Genomic DNA, 18625 nt, shown 5'->3' with positions numbered 1-18625 from the left:
ATCAGTACCACAGTAGTAAAAAGGAGGGGGGGAGGGCTTCCCTGGTGGCGCAGTGGTTGAGAGTCCGCCTGCCGATGCAGGGGACACGGGTTCGTGCCCCGGTCCGGGAAGATCCCACATGCCACGGAGCGGCTGGGCCCGTGAGCCATGGCCGCTGAGCCTGCGCGTCCGGAGCCTGTGCTCCGCAGCGGGAGAGGCCACAGCAGTGAGAGGCCTGCGTACCGCAAAAAAAAAAAAAAGGAGGGGGGGAAAGGAAAAAAAGGTGGGGGGGAGGCCTTGGCTGTGGAGGGCAGGGCCTAAGCAAGGGTGAGGTTTGGGTGGTGGGTGGGGCCAATGCTCAGGACCCACAGGGCTGGAAAAGACTGTGGGGGGTGGGGCTTAGGCTCAAGGAACAGAAAGAACCCAGGTATGCCCCCCACCCCTGGTCTCAGAGGGCAGGGGACCTCACCTGGGAGCCCAGAAGGCTTCCTGGGCTCAAGTGGGTGGGGCAAACTCCCTCCCACCTCTCCTGCTCCTCTGGTCTGGGTGGGCCCCTCCCACCTGCCTCTCCTGATCTCCCTGGCCTCAGGGGCACTGATCCTGTCTGGCCTGCACTTCTCCTCCCCACTCAGTCCCCCTACATCCTACTAGTTCACTTTGGGGTTCCTCCCATCTCCTTGCCATCAGAGTCCCCCACCAGCAGCTAGCAGGTGCCCTAGTTGTGGGGAGATGCTAGCTCCGCGTATTCCCACACAGCCTTCTTCTACGTTTGTTCCACATAACTATTTCAAACAGCATAATTAATGGTAAAACTTTGAGTGCTTGAGTGAGTGTTGTCTTTTAGAAATAAGTACTGAAATATTTATGAAGTGAGAGGTTCCTGGGATTTGCTTCAGCAAAGTACAGGAAAGGGAGAAGTTGATGGGAGTGGATTGGATATATGGTTTTGTGGTTTTGGAGGCATGTGCTAGATATGGGGGTTCAGTATACTGGTATTGAACATGTTTGAAATTCCCCGTAATAAATACGCAAATAAGAAAGTAAAATTGAAAAATCAAAATAATACAAAGGAAGTTAAGAATCTTTAAAAGATGTTCAAGCCCTCTATGTAGAAGATTGTAAAACTGTCTAAATACTAAAAGATTTGGCTTGAAAGATCCAAATTTGTAAAAACTGCTTTCAAAACGGACATACAGGGTGAGTAGAATTAGTGTACTCCCAAGTAAATTTCCAGTAAGTTTTTTGATGTTACTTGAGAAGCTGATTCTGTAATTTCTATGACATTTTAAAGGACCTGGGATTATCCAGAGCAGGGAAAAGCAGAGTATTGCTGGCTGTTTTTGTAGAGTTTTATTGGAATACAACTATGCTTATTTATTTATCTGTCATTTGTGGCTGCTTTGTGCAGGGATCAGGATGGCCCACAAGCTTAAAGTATTTACTTTTCTGGCCCTTTATGAAATAGTTGGCCAACTAACGCTCTGGTCTAGAATCTCTAAGGTCCCTTGGTCCTCAAAGTATGTCTTGGATCAGCTGATCAGCAGCAGCAGCGTCACCTAGACATTTGTTAAAAATGCAGATTCTCAGACTATACAATAGACTTACTAGGTAAGGGATCCAGCAATCTGTTTTAACCCAGGTGATTCTAATGCACACTACAATTAAGAGAACCTCTGGTGTATAATTCTGAAGTAGAACAAGGTGGGTAGAGTAGCTCTTCCAGTTATTAGGACTAATTATAAAGCTATATGAAGGTATTTTTGCCAGAATAATTAAATATGCTAGTGAAATAGAATATAAGCTCAGAGATATACTAACAGATTTAAGAATACTTTATATGTGATATATAACTGCAGATGAGTTGGGAGAAGACAGAATTTTTAATAAATGATGCTGAGACAATTAGATATCCAAATGAAAACATGAAACTGGATCCTTTATCTCATACCATCTACAAATGTCAGTTCCAGGTAGATTAAAGATGTAAATGTTAATGGCAATATAAGCTTTTAAGAAAGTAAAATGGGAATGGCTTCATGACCTTAAGTAGGGAAGGCTTTCTTCAAGACATAGGAAAAGCACTAACTATACAGAGAACTGTTGATAAATTAAAGAACTTGTGTTCATTGTGAGAAATAGACTTAGACATATATTTTGGTCACTTAATTTTTGGCAAAAATGCCAAAGGAATTCCAGGAGAAAAAGGAAGGTCTTTTTCAGTAATGGTGTGAAAACAACTGGATATCTATGTGGATAAATTTGAACCTTGGCTCCTACTTCATATAGTACACAAAAATAAAGTTGGTTTCTAGATTTAAATGTGAAAGATAAAGAAAATAAAATAAAAGAGATGTCTTCATAAGGTAGGCAAAGATTTCTTAAACAGGATATATAAAGTACTAGCTGCTTGGTAAAACACCAACATACTGGATTTCATTAAAATAAAAAGTTTCTGCTCATCCAAAAGCCAGTATTTTAAAAGTGAAAAAGCAAGCCACTGTCTGGAAGAAAATATTCACAATACTATTTCTGAGAAAGGATTAGAATCCAGAACATTAAAGATTTTGTATACATATCCATTAAAATCAGATCTAAGATAGGTGCCTGTGAGCATCATTTTTGAAGGTTCTTCATTAGTAACGCAGAAAGACAAGAGTAAATAATTGTGTTGAGTCTTAGCAAATATAGTTGTATACATAGAAAAGGAGATTGTAATTTTTAAAAGTACTAGAATTAAAAAATTGGATAACATTGTTAGATTCGAGAAACATAAAATTAGTAACTTTTCTCATTACTAGCACTTAACCAATTTGACGTGGGGACTTCCCTGGCGATCCAGTGGTTAAGACTCTGAGCTTCCACTGCAAGGGGCAAGTGTTTGATCCCTGGTTGGGGGACTAAGATCCCACATGCCATGTGGTATGGCCAAAAAAGAAAAAGAAAGAAGAAAAAAGGCAGTTTGACATGGAAATAGAGAAAAATAATCTATCAGCAATATAACAAAGTCTACAAACTTACAAAAGAATTTTGAGGAAATTTAATAAGAATAATATAATCTTTATGAAGAAAACTAATTTCTTGAAGGTACAGTACTGTAGTAGTGAACATGTAATGACATGTATTCCAATGAAAAGCTGTAATATAAAATTATGTCCTTTGTAAAATAACATTTAATACAATTAATATAAATTAGGATTCCAGTGGGTTTTGAAACTGGATAAAATTACTTAAGGTTATTTACATAAGAATAAATGTGTGAAAATGGCCCAAAAATAAAATGAAAAGAAAGTATGGTAATGAGAAGAATTTGTCTTACTAGCTACTAACTTTTCTAGTAAGATACTAGAAGTGACACAGCACAAATTTGGCAGGAAATAGATCCAGGTATGTTTGGGAAGTTATTGATGAAAAAAGATGTATTTCAGTTTAGAGGAAAAGAGAGGGTTTATTTACCATTAAATAAAGAGTTTAACAGAAGATAAAACATGGACTGGGAAAATATTTTTGTTACACGTATCTCTAATTAGAAAGCCAAACTATAATGTTAATGGACAACCTTGTAGAAAGTGGGCAGTGAGCAAAGGATATAGATTATTCACATAAATATGTAATGGTTAATAAACATATTAAAAGATGTTGGGGGCTTCCCTGGTGGCGCAGTGGTTGAGTCCGCCTGCCGATGCAGGGAACGCGGGTTCGTGCCCCGGTCCGGGAGGATCCCGCATGCTGCGGGGCGGCTGGGCCCGTGAGCCATGGCCGCTGAGCCTTTGCGTCCGAAGCCTGTGCTCCGCAACGGGAGAGGCCACAGCAGTGAGAGGCCCGCGTACCACAAAAAAAAAAAAAAAAAAAAAAGATGTTGAACCTTTCTAATCGGAGAAATGCAAATTTAAAGCAAGCCGGTTGTGATATTGTTTTTTTTTCACCCGCCCCCCCGCCGTTCTTCTAGTAGGTGAGCATGCTTGTAATGCGAATACATCTACCTGGAATGGAGGTGCTAGGAGTCCTATTGTTACTGTTGGGATTGTGACTTAATCCGTCCAGACTTTTGCTAAAGTTTAAAATACATTCACCCCTTTACCCAGTCACCCCTATGAAATAAATGAAACTAATATGTAAGGATATAAGTTCAGTGACATTTTTTATGGTTGTATTTGAATTGGTAGAAAGAGTGAATACAACTTGAATGTCCACTAGTATATAAATGATAGGACTGTGTTAAAGTGATGAGTGTACTTGAAATATCTTGTTAGTGTCAAAAAGAATGAATTGCTTTTAATTTCCTTGAAGAGATATCTACAATATTAATTGAAAAAAGTAAGTTGCAGGGTAATATCTCATTTCTGTTAAGAACAAAGCCAAACATGACAATAGTTCATGGATAATCATACTAGCATATGTTTATATACTCATGGAGAATGATGTGGGAGAACACATTATTAATATTGATTTCTTCCAGATAGGTAGGGTGGGAATAAAACTGGCCAGGAGAGAAGGAAATTATTTAACTTTTTAAAAATGCTATCAGTACTTTACATTGTTTCATTAGTTGCAGTTAAACAAAGTTTTTTTTTTCTGTTGAATGTCACCAGGTCATTAGAAGATATGTTTCATTTTTCCAAATGTCCTCTTTAGAAAAATTTTCTGCTCTTAAGAGCAGGCTAGAAGAGTTAATATAGCAATTCATTATTCTCCTGGACTTTTTAAGTCTTTTTGAGGGAAGACTTTAGACCCAGGTCACTGAGTAATATAGTACTCTTGAAACAGTCACCTTTCTTTTCTTTTGATAAGAATATTTTGGTTGAAACTAGTACATTGTGAAAATATGTGCAGCGAAGAGGAGAATCAGTAAATGCCCAGATCTTAATTTTTAATAGTTGATGTTTTATCCAAACAGTTAAAAGTTCTAATGTTCTGTTTTTCTTTCCTAATAGCTCCATCAGGGCACCGTTCCTGTTTCTTACACAGTAACAACAGTGGCACCACATGGGATTCCCCTCTGCACAGGCCAGCACATCCCTGCTTGCAGTACACAACAGGTCCCAGGATGCTCTGTGGTTTTCAGTGGACAGCACCTCCCTGTCTGTAGTGTGCCTCCTCCAGTAAGTCTGTGCAGTCCTTCTTTAGAGTGGCTAAATGTGTTATATAAGCAAAACCTGAGAGACTTGTACCTTTTCAGTTTCGAGTAAAAAAGGCAATTTTATTGCAACAAATTTCAATAGCACCTGTACAGTAACAGTTTAATAAAATTAGCTTTAAAACTTGATACGTTTTTACATTAAATTACACATATTTTAATAGCCTTTGAAGGTCAAAGCATGTTCCTCACATATCAGCACTTTATAATTAAACCTTGATAAAGACTGGGCTTGGGGTTTTAACATAGGATATTGGACTGGTTAGTAATAAAGTCTCAGAGACTTTAGTGATCAACATTAATAGTCTCAGCACCTACTGGGTTTTAACAGGCACTTTGAATACTTGGTCTTACTTATTCCTCACTATAGGAAGCCTGATGAAACTGAAAATGACTTGCTTAATATCATAGAGAAAAATTAGCTTGAGAAAACAGGGGTTCACGCTCACTTCTTTCTGCCTCTTACAAGCTATGCTTTATCCTTTACCAGCCCCCAGTCTAGCCTCCTTATTTCAAAAATGAGGTTGCTGAAAACCAGAGGATTTAAATGACTTGTCGAAGGTCAATAATGTCTTCAAAGTAAATCACTTTGCTAAATCTTAATATAATCCTAATATCCGTGTTTGAATTTGAGATTAAAACAAACACATACATACAAATACCAACACCAATTTAACAGATTAATTTACCCATGCTTGGTTTCTCAGTAATAGATTATAGAACCAGTGTTCTAAATTAGCAGACCAAAATATTGAGAGACCATAAAGCATTTAGTTGTGAGTTGGGCTCTTAGAAATAAAATCTACAAGATTGAAAAGGAGAGCTTCTTGGAAAGTAGTAATATCTGCTATATTTTAAACCAAGTGGAAAGAGATTCCTCTCCTATGCAGCACTTTCCCTCCATTTCATAGGTGTTACAAAAGCTTAAGTAAAAGGTACGTGTTTTGACTGGTTTATAAGAACTATATAAGATCCAGAATAATTACTAGTTACCATTATTTTACTAACAGATGCAAAATACACTAGTATTTCATTGTTAATATAGGTTATTAAAACATTTTGGTATGATTTTTGGGAGGGATACGGCAGTAACATTTCAATCTCACTGTATAGGTTTTTTAAAATTAATTATATATTCTAATACTTTTAACAAAAAATAATGGTTTCTCTTACAGATGCTTCAAGCATGTTCAGTTCAGCACTTACCAGTACCATACGCTGCGTTTCCACCCCTTATTTCTAGCGATCCATTTCTTTTACATCCTCCTCACCTTTCTCCCCATCACCCTCCTCATTTGCCACCTCCAGGCCAGTTTGTCCCTTTTCAAACACAGCAGTCACGATCGGTAGGTATCTCTACTCTTACTTATATCTTTAACTTTCACAGAATGTTTAGACCTAAAAGACAGATTAATTCAGTAGATGTAAGTTGTTACCATTTAAAAATTATAACTTAGGCACTTCTCTGGTTCTTAAAAGAATTAAGGAATCCCCACTGATACAAATATATATAGATATAATTTATCTAGAATTATCTTGGCTTCTTAAGTTTTTCTAGTTATTTGATATGTCACTTATCTAATCAAATTTGTTCTTTCGTATCTGCAGTCCTTTGGGAAGTAAATCTAAAAAAAATACAGTCTGGTTTTTCCTTTCATGTGTTTCTAAAATGGAAAATGAAAATATTATAGAATTATTTATACTTGTTAGAATAATATTTATATTCATTTAGGCAAGTAAATCCTTTGAACCTCAACTGTTTTTTCCAAAGGCTGGTTTTCTACTGTGTTTTGATGAAAAGTATATGAGATAGTCTATTAATATAGTTAACTCTGTCCTGGGGATGGAATATAGCTGAGAGGCATACTATTTCATGGGGCTGGAAGAGGTAAGCACTGTATCAGTGGAAGGAAAGACACAGGAAGAAGACCCCATTGTTTTTTGGACAGGCCAAGTTGAACCATCTGAACCATCAGGCATTAAGGGAGAATAGGGGAAAGAACATATAGAAATGGTTAGAGTGGAACTGGAGTGGAAATGGTTGGCCCTGTGAAAGGAGCTTGACGGTTACTCTAGCAGAGCCTGACCATCCTTTACTTAGGATTTATGCCCCATGCTCGGTCTCAGGCAGAGGTGAGAGGTGAGGTTACCTGGCTAATCTGAAAAGTTAAAGTTACTCCTACCAAAAAATCTTTTATTAGAATCAGGACAGGATTCATGCCAGGATGTTCCTTAGGAAGCTTTTCCCATACCTGGGAATTCAAGGTTAAAACTAAATTTAGTCATCATACAAGCATACATAAACTTCCTCAATCAAGCGTACATAAGCTTCCAAAGTAAAGTGGTAGCAGTTACTTGTATTTGAATACTGTGTTGCCATTTTCTAACTGTGGAAAGAAGTTAGACTAACATTTAAGAATGTATGTTCCCAAGAGAATCAAAATGAAAATATTATCCCCAAAATGTCCTAATAGCCAAAAAGTGGAAACAGTCCAAAAGTCCATTAACTGATGAATGGATAAAGCATGGCATATCTACAGTTGATTATTATTCAACTATAAAAAGGAATGAAGTACTGATACACAAACTACACAAACACAAGATGGATAAACCTTGAAAACATTCTGCTAAGTGAAAGGAGCCAGATACAAGGGCCACATAGTATATGATTCCATATATATGAGATATCCAGAATAAGCAAATCTATAGCAGATGTGCTTTGCATAGCACTGTGTGCTTTTTGAGCATTGTTTCAGTGTTCACAACATACTTTTTAAGTAGGCTGTGAACATATCAGTTCTATAGATGATAGTATTGAGGTTCAGATTATAAGTAATTTATATATAAGCCACATGGCTCATTAGTTGCAGTACCAAGAGTTTGTCTAATGCCAAAGCCTGTAAACTTTCTACTATAGTATACAGCCTGCTGTGTTCTATTCCATTTAGCCTTATTTAGTTCTCATTTACAATATGTACTGTGTTTGATTTCATCTGTTAAAGGTTGTTTCTGAAAATCTGATGTAGGTCAGTGTGCCATGACTAAAGTAATATTAACTTTCATATAATTGGATTACTACATGACTTTTTGTCTTTCCTTCTATAATTTTTAAAGAAGTTCAAATAGTGAAAGAAATATTTAATAACATGTTTGAGAGATTTTCTTACTGAAATTCAGTTAAAGGCAGTAAGATTTTACTATAGTGTATGTCCACATGCATGAATTTAGATTGATGTAAACATCAAGAAATGCATGACCTTAAAGATGTATTTTGGGGTTTTTGATTTTTGTTACTATAAGGCACAATCTGTCTAAATATTGGAAGTATATTAGTTTTCTTTTTCCCACCCCTCAGCCTCTGCAAAGGATAGAAAACGAAGTGGAACTCTTAGGAGAACATCTTCCTGTAGGAGGTTTTACTTACCCGCCATCAGCCCATCCCCCAACATTGCCTCCATCAGCTCCTTTGCAGTTCTTAACACATGATCCTTTGCATCAGGAGGTTTCCTTTGGAGTAGTAAGTTTTCATTCATTGTTATTAATTTATTACTTGATTACTTGTTTTGAGTTCTGTTTCTTTCTTTTTTTTTTTTTTTTTTTTTTTTAAATATTTATTTATTTATTTGGCTGCACCAGGTCTTAGTTGCAGCATGCGGGATCTTTAGTTGTGGCATGTGGGATCTAGTTCCCTGACAAGGGATGGAACCCGGGCCCCCTGCATTGGGAGCGTGGAGTCTTGACCACTGGACAACCAGGGAAGCCCCTCGAGTTCTGTGTTTCAGTATAACTCTACATGTTTAGAATTTTAAATGTATTCTTGCAGTCAGTTGGAAAATTATATTTAGAAGTACACCTAAGTGTACGTTTTAAACAAGCTGTCGCATCTGTGTTAACATTTAAGAAATATTAAATACCACTTGAACAGTAAACTTCCTAGGTTTTTAAAAAAGAAAAGACTTTATTCGACAGCTTAAAAAGTTGTGAAAGTAGAATGATTTAAAATTGTTTTACCATTTTTTTCTCTACAGTCTTATCCTCCATTTATGCCTCGGAGGCTCACAGGACGTAGTAGATATCGATCCCAGCAGCCAATACCACCTCCCCCTTATCATCCCAGCTTACTGCCATATGTGTTGTAAGTTCTGTCTTTTTTATTTTAATGAGTTCTGAATTTTGACATCCTTGAGATTCTCTTTCCTTTATGAACATTTCTGTGTGGTATATATTTAATTTAGAGTGTGTTAGATATTTGTTTTTATTTAACAATATTAAGAGGTCCCCCCCTCTTTCAATTGTTAAGAGGTTGGGGTCAGGGGGGACCATTTAAGGGTGAAAGAAAGAGCAAGGACAAGGTAGAAGTTGGGGGGCGTGGGGGAGAAATTTGTGAGCCAGAAGATAGGTTTAACAAATCAAAAGATAGAGAAGTTTACATTTTTTGCCTCTTTTACAGCTGGCATCACTTGCCACCTTCTTTTGGTTATCGAGCATTTGATGCTGCTACTTCTCTCAGAGGAAGAGGGAGAAAGAAGTTGTATTTTTGTGCCTTAGAAATACTCTTCTAGGATTAAGGTTGTAACAGAAACACCCATAGCTTAAATATGACATTTCTTTCTCATGTAATAAAGTCTAGAAATAGGCAGTTCAAACATGGTTCGTTAGCTCCATAACCCTGAGGAATGGTTCTACTATCTTCAGAATTTTATGGCTTCCTCTGCATGATATAAGATAACTCCTCAGGCTCTAGCCATTGCATCCACATTCCAGCTAGCAAAAATGAAGATGGATCTCTCTGCCTACCTGCCTCCTCTCAAGGAAACTTCCTAGAAATTGCATGTATGACTCCTGCCTACGCCCCATTGGCCAGAATTTAGTCTCATGTCTGTAACTACCTTCTTGGAAGGCTGGGGAATGTTGTCTTTATACCAGAGGGCCATGTGCCTATATCATACTATTTTGATAATTGTAGCTTTATTGTAAGTCTTAAAATCAGATGGTATAAATCTCCCAACTTCATTCTTAAACTGATTTTATTTAAAGTCTTTTGCATGTCCATATAAATTTTAAAATCAGCAATCAGTTTCTACTTTTAAAAAGTTGGCATTGTGGTAGGGATTACATGAAATCTGTAGGTGAGTTTTGGAAGAGAATTGACATCTTTAACAGTATTGAGTCTTCTGGCCTACTTATATGGTATATTTCTCTATTCATCTTTTAAAATTTATCCTAGCAGTATTTTTACAGTTTATATTATACAGGTCTTGCACATGTTTAGTTAAATTCATCCATAATGTTTCATGTTTTTTTATGCTGTTGTGAATGGTATTTTTTTAATGTCAGTTTTTAATTGTTTATTACTAGTGAAGTCAGTTTCTTTAAAAGGTTGTCACTGATCAACACTGACCATTCTTTATCCATTTAGCACTGGCCTTGTTCTTCTCATCCTGTTCATTGAAATGATGTATTAATGCATTATCAATGCTTGTGTTGCTTATTTTCATTGCAGATCAATGCTTCCAGTGCCACCTGCAGTGGGCCCAACTTTCAGTTTTGAATTGGATGTGGAAGATGGAGAAGTAGAAAATTACGAGGTTAGTAGGTGAAATGTGAATTAATTTGGGGAATTTTGTATGCATAAAAATATTGTGCTATTCAACTCATTGATCTAATTAAACATTTATTAGGTAAATCCATTGTATATTTCAAGATACAGATGTGGGCTTCCCTGGTGGCACAGTTGGTTGGGGGTCCGCCTGCCGATGCGAGGGACACGGGTTCGTGCCCCGGTCTGGGAGGGTCCCGTGTGCCGTGGAGCGGCTGGGCCGGTGAGCCATGGCCGCTGGGCCTGCACGTCCGGAGCCTGTGCTCCGCGGCGGAAGAGGCTGCAGGAGTGAGAGGCCTACGTATCACAAAAAAAAAGATACAAATGTATCAAAAATACTGTTCATCCTTAAAGATATTTCAGCATGTACCACACAGTTATGATAACAAGATAGACTTTGGTGCTCTATTAGAATTACATACAGTTCCTGTGAAAGAATGTAAAAGAAAATGGTGAATTATGAGTGGATGTTCTGAAACCATGCCAGTTCTGAACTATGGGAACTGCAAATAGAAAAGAGTACATCTTGAAAGACATTTTAACACTGGAATCAGCAGGATTTGATCATTGAATGGTTTGTGGTAGTGTCAGGGTTATGAGTGGGAAGGTTGCAAGAGAAGATGCTTTGCAAAAGGACTACAATAGCTTGTGCAGAAGGCAAACTCAAAGATGATGGGGCAAATAGTATTGACATTGTCATATTATTTGAGGTTAGGAATAGGACAGACAGTTTAAGGGTTGGAAGGCACATTTGGATTTGGAAATGTTGAATGTGAGTGACTATGTGACTGTTTTTGTACTGCCTTACCCCAGCCTCACTCTATTTATGAGTCTCTATTTATGCAGTATGAATACTGGAACAGGGTTTTTTTGTTCATTTTTTTAGGTGAATTGAACCTGGGAATAGGGAGGAAAGACACACATACGCAAACACAATCTTACAGCACCTTTTTTTTTTTTTTTTTTTTTTTTTTTTTGCATGTGGAAGAGATCAGGCCAAATGCTATCTGTCCTTTTGTAATTTTTTAAATGCCATTATGTTACTTTCTGCATATACAGTCACAATGCAGTGTCCTTTGGATTGCATTCTCAGATTTCTTGAGAAAGGGGCTATAATAATTTCCTGTTTCTACACTGTTTATGCTAGTTTTGTACAGAGTAGTAAGAAAAGGAGTTGGTTATCCTTTAGGCATTCTGTATTAAAATTAAGTCATAAGTCATGTTGCTGAAAAGGACAGCTCTTTGTTAAATCATATACATATCAGTGAAAAAAACAGTGATACATACCACCCTAGTATAAGAAAAATATTTTGTGTTTGGCATTGGAGTCCCTTTCTTGTTTTTTTTTTTTTTAATTTTAATTTTTATCTTTTGGCCCCGCCATGTGGCAGCAGGATCTTAGTTCCCTGACCAGGGATCAAACCTGCACCCCTGCAGTGGAAGTGTGGAGTCTTAACCACTGGACTGCCAGGGAAGTCCCAGGAGTCCCTTTTTAAACTGTATTTTGGGTTGACTATGTTTAATCTTCTGCAAAGTCATACTTCAATCCAGTCAATAGTCTTGTTTGCTTTTCTGGTTTTGTCTCATAGTATACATGCCTACAACACACCCTAGTCCAGAGTACTCACCATTTTTTGAGTCTGCCCTATACATCCTTGCTTCAGTGCCTTTATTCCCCTTGATTCTTCTGCTTAAGAACTTTTCCCCCTTCCTGCACATGGCCATCTTTCAAGAACCAGTTAAAAACCTGCTACCTCTGTGAAAGGCATTTCTAGCCCATTCCCAGGTCTATGTGAGTCTCTCCCTTTTTGCTCTCATAGGTCTTATAAAACAATACATACTAATCATGTCCTGCCTTCAGTTGTCTTGCTTTCAGATCATGTAGGTTTGTTGAGGGCTCAATTATCATTACATTCTCCATCCGATAAGGGTTTAAAATAATGGTCGTAAATTATATTACTTGACCTAGTGTCCTATAGAATATAAAATATAGGTGTAAAAGATATATCACCTCTATCATAAACTTTATAGCTAATTGTAATCAGCATCAATTAAATTTAACAAATTACCATCTACTAGCATTTAGAAGGACTTAGGGGCATGCATGGGGAAGGGGGAGCAATTTATTTAGAAGACACAATTCTCCAAATAAAGCTGCACCAAAAGCAGTGTTGCAGCAGCAGCATGTTAAAACACAGTTATCACAGCACTGATTATTGATATTATGGGAAATTAAATCTATTCCTCTCATTGTCCATCATTATTTCTTTGTTACCTATCCTCTTAACCCTGTGGCAGCCTTAAAAAAATAAAAAAGAGGGGAAGCAGCATGCACATGGCTGCCTGATTGTAGGATAAAGCAAATGAGCAATTAGAGCCATTGAAAACTGGGAGAAAGGAGGTACTAGTGTAAAATCAAGCATAATAGCTGCAATGTGTTGAAACATATCGACTGTGTTAAAATCCATGAATTCATAAGTGATACTTCAAAAAATAAAAGAAAAACTCATTGGTCTTATCCTGCCTATTTTATGTAAATTAAACTACTGAGTATAGTTTAATATGAGGCAGCTGATCAGTGTAGAAGTATTTCATCTAATGAAGAAAGAGTGATAAAATACTACCGTTTTGCCATTTTTAATGAATTAATGGATGTAGGCAGTGTTCCATCAGTGCTAGCTAACATAACAACTAGACATGCTGAGCCTTACGATGGAAATAGTAAAATCTTCCAATTTATAGTAAGTACAGGGGACAAGGAAGGAACGTTATTAAACCACACGAGTCAGGGGTGGGGAGGTTCAGTCAGCAAAATTCAGACTGCGAATTTCTACAGGCCATTGACCTGGTTTCTTTAACAAATAAAAGAGTAAAAAAAAATACTTGAGATGTCAAGCAGTGGTAACATGGATTTATTTGGATCCTAATTTGAACAAACTATTTCAAAAAGTGTTTTGAAAATAATTGAAACAATCAGAGGTATTTGACATTAAGGAATTACTAATTCTGGGGGTGTGATGATGTTAGTGTGGTTATATTCTTTTAAAAAGTGTTTTAGTTTTTAGATTGGTGGTGGTTCTCAACCTGGGGACAGTTTTATCCCTTAGAGACTATTTAGCAACATCTGGAGATATTTTTGTAGAGGCCAGGGTTACTGCTAAACATCCTACAGTGCACAGAAAAACCTCCCACAAAATTTTATCCAGCCCCAAATGTCCAAAATGCTGAGGTTGACAGACTGTCTTAAAGATAACAAACAGAACTATTTCACCAATGAAATCCTATGTTTTAGTTTTCTTTCAAAATAATCTGGGGTTTAGGAGTGGACAGTAAAAGATGAAATGAAGTAGCTGTGAATTGTTGAGCCTGGGTAATGAGCATATGGAAGTAATTTCTTTATACTATTTCTCTACTTCTGTATGTATTTAAAATTTTTCCATAATAAAGGTAGTTTAAAATATATATATATTGGAATATAAAATTTAAAGAAAAATGCGGCTCTGTCTCTCTTTCCCTCTGTAGGCCCTGTTAAACCTAGCAGAGCGACTGGGAGAGGCCAAGCCTCGAGGACTGACTAAAGCAGACATTGAACAACTTCCTTCTTACCGGTTCAATCCTAACAACCACCAGTCAGAACAGACTTTGTAAGTATATTTTCCTGACCTCATTCTGTGTTAAATTTCGTTTTCCACCTTTTGTGAAATAAAAGCTTGGAAGTCAAAGATAACTTGATAAAGATAAGTAGTGACTATTTCATACTCTAGGCCTATGCTGTCCAGTAAGATAGTTGCTAGTCACATGGGGCTATTTAAATTAAATAAAATAAAAGTTAAAATTTTTAGTTGCACTAGCTAGTGATGCTATATCAGAAGATGTAGATGTAGAACATTTCTATCACCTGAGAAAGTTCTGTTGGACAGGGCTGTTCTGGATTTTTAGGTGGCCTAGAAATCTTATGGTTTTTAATTCAAACACTAGAATTATATTAGATTGAAAAGTTTCATACCTGTAAAATTTGAGGGTTTTACCTGAAGATTCTCCTTATTATAGTATCTTTTTTAATAGCAACTCTGCTAGATACAATTCACATTTAAAGTGTATAATCCAGCGGGTTTTAGTATATTCATAGAATTTTGCAACTCTGAATTTGATTTGCATCATCACAATCAAGTTTATACCATTTTCATCACCCGCAATAGAAACCTCATCTATTAGTAACCACTCCCCATTTCTCCCCAACCCTCTAAACCCTGGCTCAGCCCCCTACTGTATCACTTCATTCCTAATTGGCTATACCATTTTACATTCCCACCAGCAGTGTATAGAAGTTTTCAGTTTCTCCGCATCCTCACCAGCGCTTGTTATTGTCTGTCTTTTGATTCTAGCCATCCTAGTGGGAGTGAAGTGGTATCTCACTGAGGTTTTGATATCCATTTCCCAGATAGCTAGTGATGTTGAGCTCTTTTACTATACTTATTGGCCATTTATATATCTTTAGAGAAATGTGTATTCACATTCTTTGTCCATTTTTTAATTGGGTTGTCTTTATTGAGTTATAGAAGTTATTTGCATATTATACATATAAGTCCTTATAAGATTTATGATTTTCAAAAATATCTTCCATTCTGTGAGTTAGTTGTCTTTTCACTTTATAGATTGGCATCTTTAGAAGCACTTCTTTTTTTAATGGATGAAGTTCAGTTTATCTGTGTTTTCTGTTTGTTGTTTCTTGTGCTTTTGATACCATCTCTAAGAAACCATTGCCTGTTCCAAGGTCATGAAGATTTACTCCTGTGTTTCCTTCTAAAAGTTTAATTGTTTTTAGCTTTTACATTTAGGCTTTTCATTTTTTAGTTAATTTTCATATATTGTGTGAGGTAGGGGTCCAACTTCATTCTTTTGCATATGGGTATCCAGCTGTTCCAACCCCATTTGTTGAATATAATAGTATCTTCAGTATTAAGGTTGTCTTGGATGTTAAGCCAGAAATTTTCTTGATGATCTCACTCAGTAAAGCAAAGCACTCCTACTAAATTTCTTAATATCATGCTTTTTTCGAGGTATTGATAGATTATTTTGTTTTAAAATTTAAATATTTTGATAAGTGAGATGGTAACTGGTTTTGTAGGCTTCGATAGTTGTAACAAAATAGAAACCCCACTTGGTTTTATGGTTAAACAATCTTTTTGCTTTATTTTAGGTGTGTAGTATGCATGTGTGATTTTGAGTCAAGGCAGCTACTTAGAGTTTTACCCTGTAACCACGAGTTCCATGCCAAGTGTGTCGACAAATGGCTTAAGGTAAAATGATTGCATCTGAAGAGAATGACATCGCATTTTCTTTCTTATGCATCATAGTTTCATGTAGAGTAAGTCCATGGTTTGGTGGAGGGTGATTAAGGAGACAAAACTGAAACACAGCTTTCAGTATGATTTCTGCAAATTAAGAGAAAAGACCAGTAGAAATGAACTACAATCATCAGCGTGGGAGTGATTGAGCAAAATCTGAAAATGGGTTTTCTGTCCTTGATAATCAGTATGTCCTAACTTCCTTCTAAGAGTTTAGAGGGGACCTCACTGGAGGTTCTTTGTCAGAGATTTACATGAGAAATAAACCTCTAGTGCTTTTACATAATTCTGACCATTTTCTCCTTTGTGTATATGGGTCGGGGGGAGTCCAAAGACACAAATTCTAATAGTATGCCAGGGTGAAATTATTTCAGGGACTTCTTATTTTCTAATTTTTATAATAGTAGGATAAAAATGTGATGAAGTAAAATAATTTAGTAAACTTAATGGTTTGTTTTAGATTATTCTGAGTAGGAGATGATAATACTGGCATCGATAACTTCACGGTTGGTGAGGAAGACAGATGAGTTAAAATAAAATAGAATCAGTCCTCTGTGTGAGCACAGATTAAGGGTACCCAGTTTAGTCCAAACTGAATCTTGAAGGCAAAGAGTCTAGACTTTTTAGAAAAATGAGGTTATTATATATGCATAGCCCTGACATGTGAGAACAGAGAATGACCAGAAAATCACAGGTTCCATGTGGCTGATGGCTAGAGTGTGAGGGAGAGAGGCAAGAGAAGAGAGGGGTTCAGAGGTAAAACCAGGAGCCAGCTTATTGCAAAGTCACTGTGAAGTGTGCGGGAGTTTGGACTTGATCCTGAAAACATGTGAGAGGATATGTTTTAGAAAGATCACGGCCACAGTTTGGAGAATGGAATAGAGATAATTTCTGAGAGACAGAGAGTTGAAATAAGGATGTTCTGGGCCAGATGGAGAAGAAACAGTAGAAGTTGGATGAAAAGAAGAGTACTTGATTTGAGAGCTGTCATAACGTAAAAATGAGAGTATTTGATGAAAAATACTTCGTAGAACGTAAGAGAGCAGGTGTTGCTTAATGTTTCTGATTTTAGCAGCACAGCCAATGGTAGTGCCATTTGTTGAGATGGAGTTTTAAGCCGGTTATTAAATTTGTCTAAACTGGTGATGGGTAGTTTTGTCTGTATGTTGAAACAGACCTATTAAAAAATTATCCATAGGCTATTGTTTTTGAGGTTTGTGGAGTATATTTTAAAAGATTAAATGATTGCCTTGTACCTTCTTAAAGAAACAAAGAATGTAAAAACTATGTGGAAAGTAAAAATAGTTCTGTTGCTTTTAATATGTTTCACCGTATAAGTCAAAATTCAAACAAGTTTTCTCTTCTGTGTTTCAGGCAAATCGTACTTGCCCAATCTGCCGAGCTGATGCTTCAGAAGTGCATCGGGATTCAGAATGACCAACTTAAGAGCACAAATTTAACTTGGGTGTTCCTCATCACATGTATATATGGACTATCCATTGAACTTAATCTGTGTGGCTTCCAGCCCTCCCTTTACCAAAAGGGTCAATGGACCTTTCTTTGCACTGTGTGACTTAATCAACTATAAAAGCTTACAATTAGTCTTCACAATTATGGGATTGTTATACTAACCGTGTGATTGGAACTCCAAAGACTTTTTCTTTAGCTTAATTTTGTGTGTGCACTAACATTCCCTGGTTTTCGTGTGATCATTCCGAGTGTTGCTGCAAGATTACCGTGGACGTGATCTTTTAGCATGTGCTTTTATAAAAAGTGGTAGCTCCAGATGATATAGCAATCTACCTTATATAGAGCCTTCAGAAACTGTGAGTGGAAATGAATGCAGCGTATGACTGTTGGTGATAAATGTATCTGTGTGTGTGTGAGAGAGAATGTGTGAAACTACTTGTGTGAGGGCATGGTAGCTCAAGTGTGTATGAGATCCTGTATACCAGCATGTACCAAGAATGTGTGTGTAGTTTTAATTATGCTGCAATGTATAACCTGGTGTGTTATTTAAACAGCACTAGTACTGTACACTGGTTTTTCCCTTGTGTTTGCTGTTGCACACTGATTGATAAGGGTGCATCAATTATAAGCATTGAATACTCCATCCCCTTCCCTCCCAGTGAATGGAATGAGAAAAGCCTTCTTCCTTTGCTTCAGGCAGCTGTCACCTTCTCTTCGTTGGTGATCCCAAGTGGGTCACTTAAGGAAAAAAGTGTAACAGATTCTCACTCCATGAACCTGATAGTTTCATTCTGTTGTGAAAAAGAAATTTTTAAATCTCCAACTTGCTGTTTCCAAAAAGAAGGTGCAATATCATACATCATCAATTAGCAATATTAGCATTTCAATCAATGATTTGAATGTTGATACTCTCTTGTTTTCCCTTTACCTTTCCAGTAAGCTTCTTACCGGAAGTACTTGTGATTTTTTTTTTTAATGTTTAGATTTGTAGTCTATTCTGAAGATATTTGAGTAATATATTTCTAAGAATACCACTGGTCCCATGAAGTCTCACCTCCTCTACTTCCACCAGAACAAAATCTGTTAACTCAGCTT

General features: G+C 36.9%; 1 protein-coding gene across 2 annotated transcripts in view; it reads left to right on the top strand.

Moving 5' to 3' along the window:
• The window catches only part of RNF38 (ring finger protein 38), a 55198-nt gene extending 37527 nt beyond the window's left edge, over nucleotides 1-17671 (top strand). Inside the window, exons 4-11 of one of the 2 annotated variants that reach the window (XM_065878857.1) lie at nucleotides 4911-5078; nucleotides 6289-6459; nucleotides 8469-8630; nucleotides 9142-9248; nucleotides 10617-10701; nucleotides 14235-14356; nucleotides 15913-16012; nucleotides 17435-17671. In XM_065878857.1, coding sequence (XP_065734929.1) covers nucleotides 4911-5078; nucleotides 6289-6459; nucleotides 8469-8630; nucleotides 9142-9248; nucleotides 10617-10701; nucleotides 14235-14356; nucleotides 15913-16012; nucleotides 17435-17497 — 978 coding nt within the window. In that variant the 3' untranslated portion in view covers nucleotides 17498-17671. The remainder of the gene's footprint in view (nucleotides 1-4910; nucleotides 5079-6288; nucleotides 6460-8468; nucleotides 8631-9141; nucleotides 9249-10616; nucleotides 10702-14234; nucleotides 14357-15912; nucleotides 16013-17434) is intronic. The other variant, XM_065878858.1, reaches the window with a different exon arrangement.
• The last annotated feature ends 954 nt before the right edge of the window (nucleotides 17672-18625 follow it).

Source organism: Phocoena phocoena, chromosome 6, assembly GCF_963924675.1.
Source record: "Phocoena phocoena chromosome 6, mPhoPho1.1, whole genome shotgun sequence".
Classification (NCBI taxonomy): domain Eukaryota; kingdom Metazoa; phylum Chordata; class Mammalia; order Artiodactyla; family Phocoenidae; genus Phocoena; species Phocoena phocoena.
The sequence above is the reverse complement of the archived record's forward strand: the minus strand, read 5'-3'. Positions and strand labels throughout refer to the sequence as shown.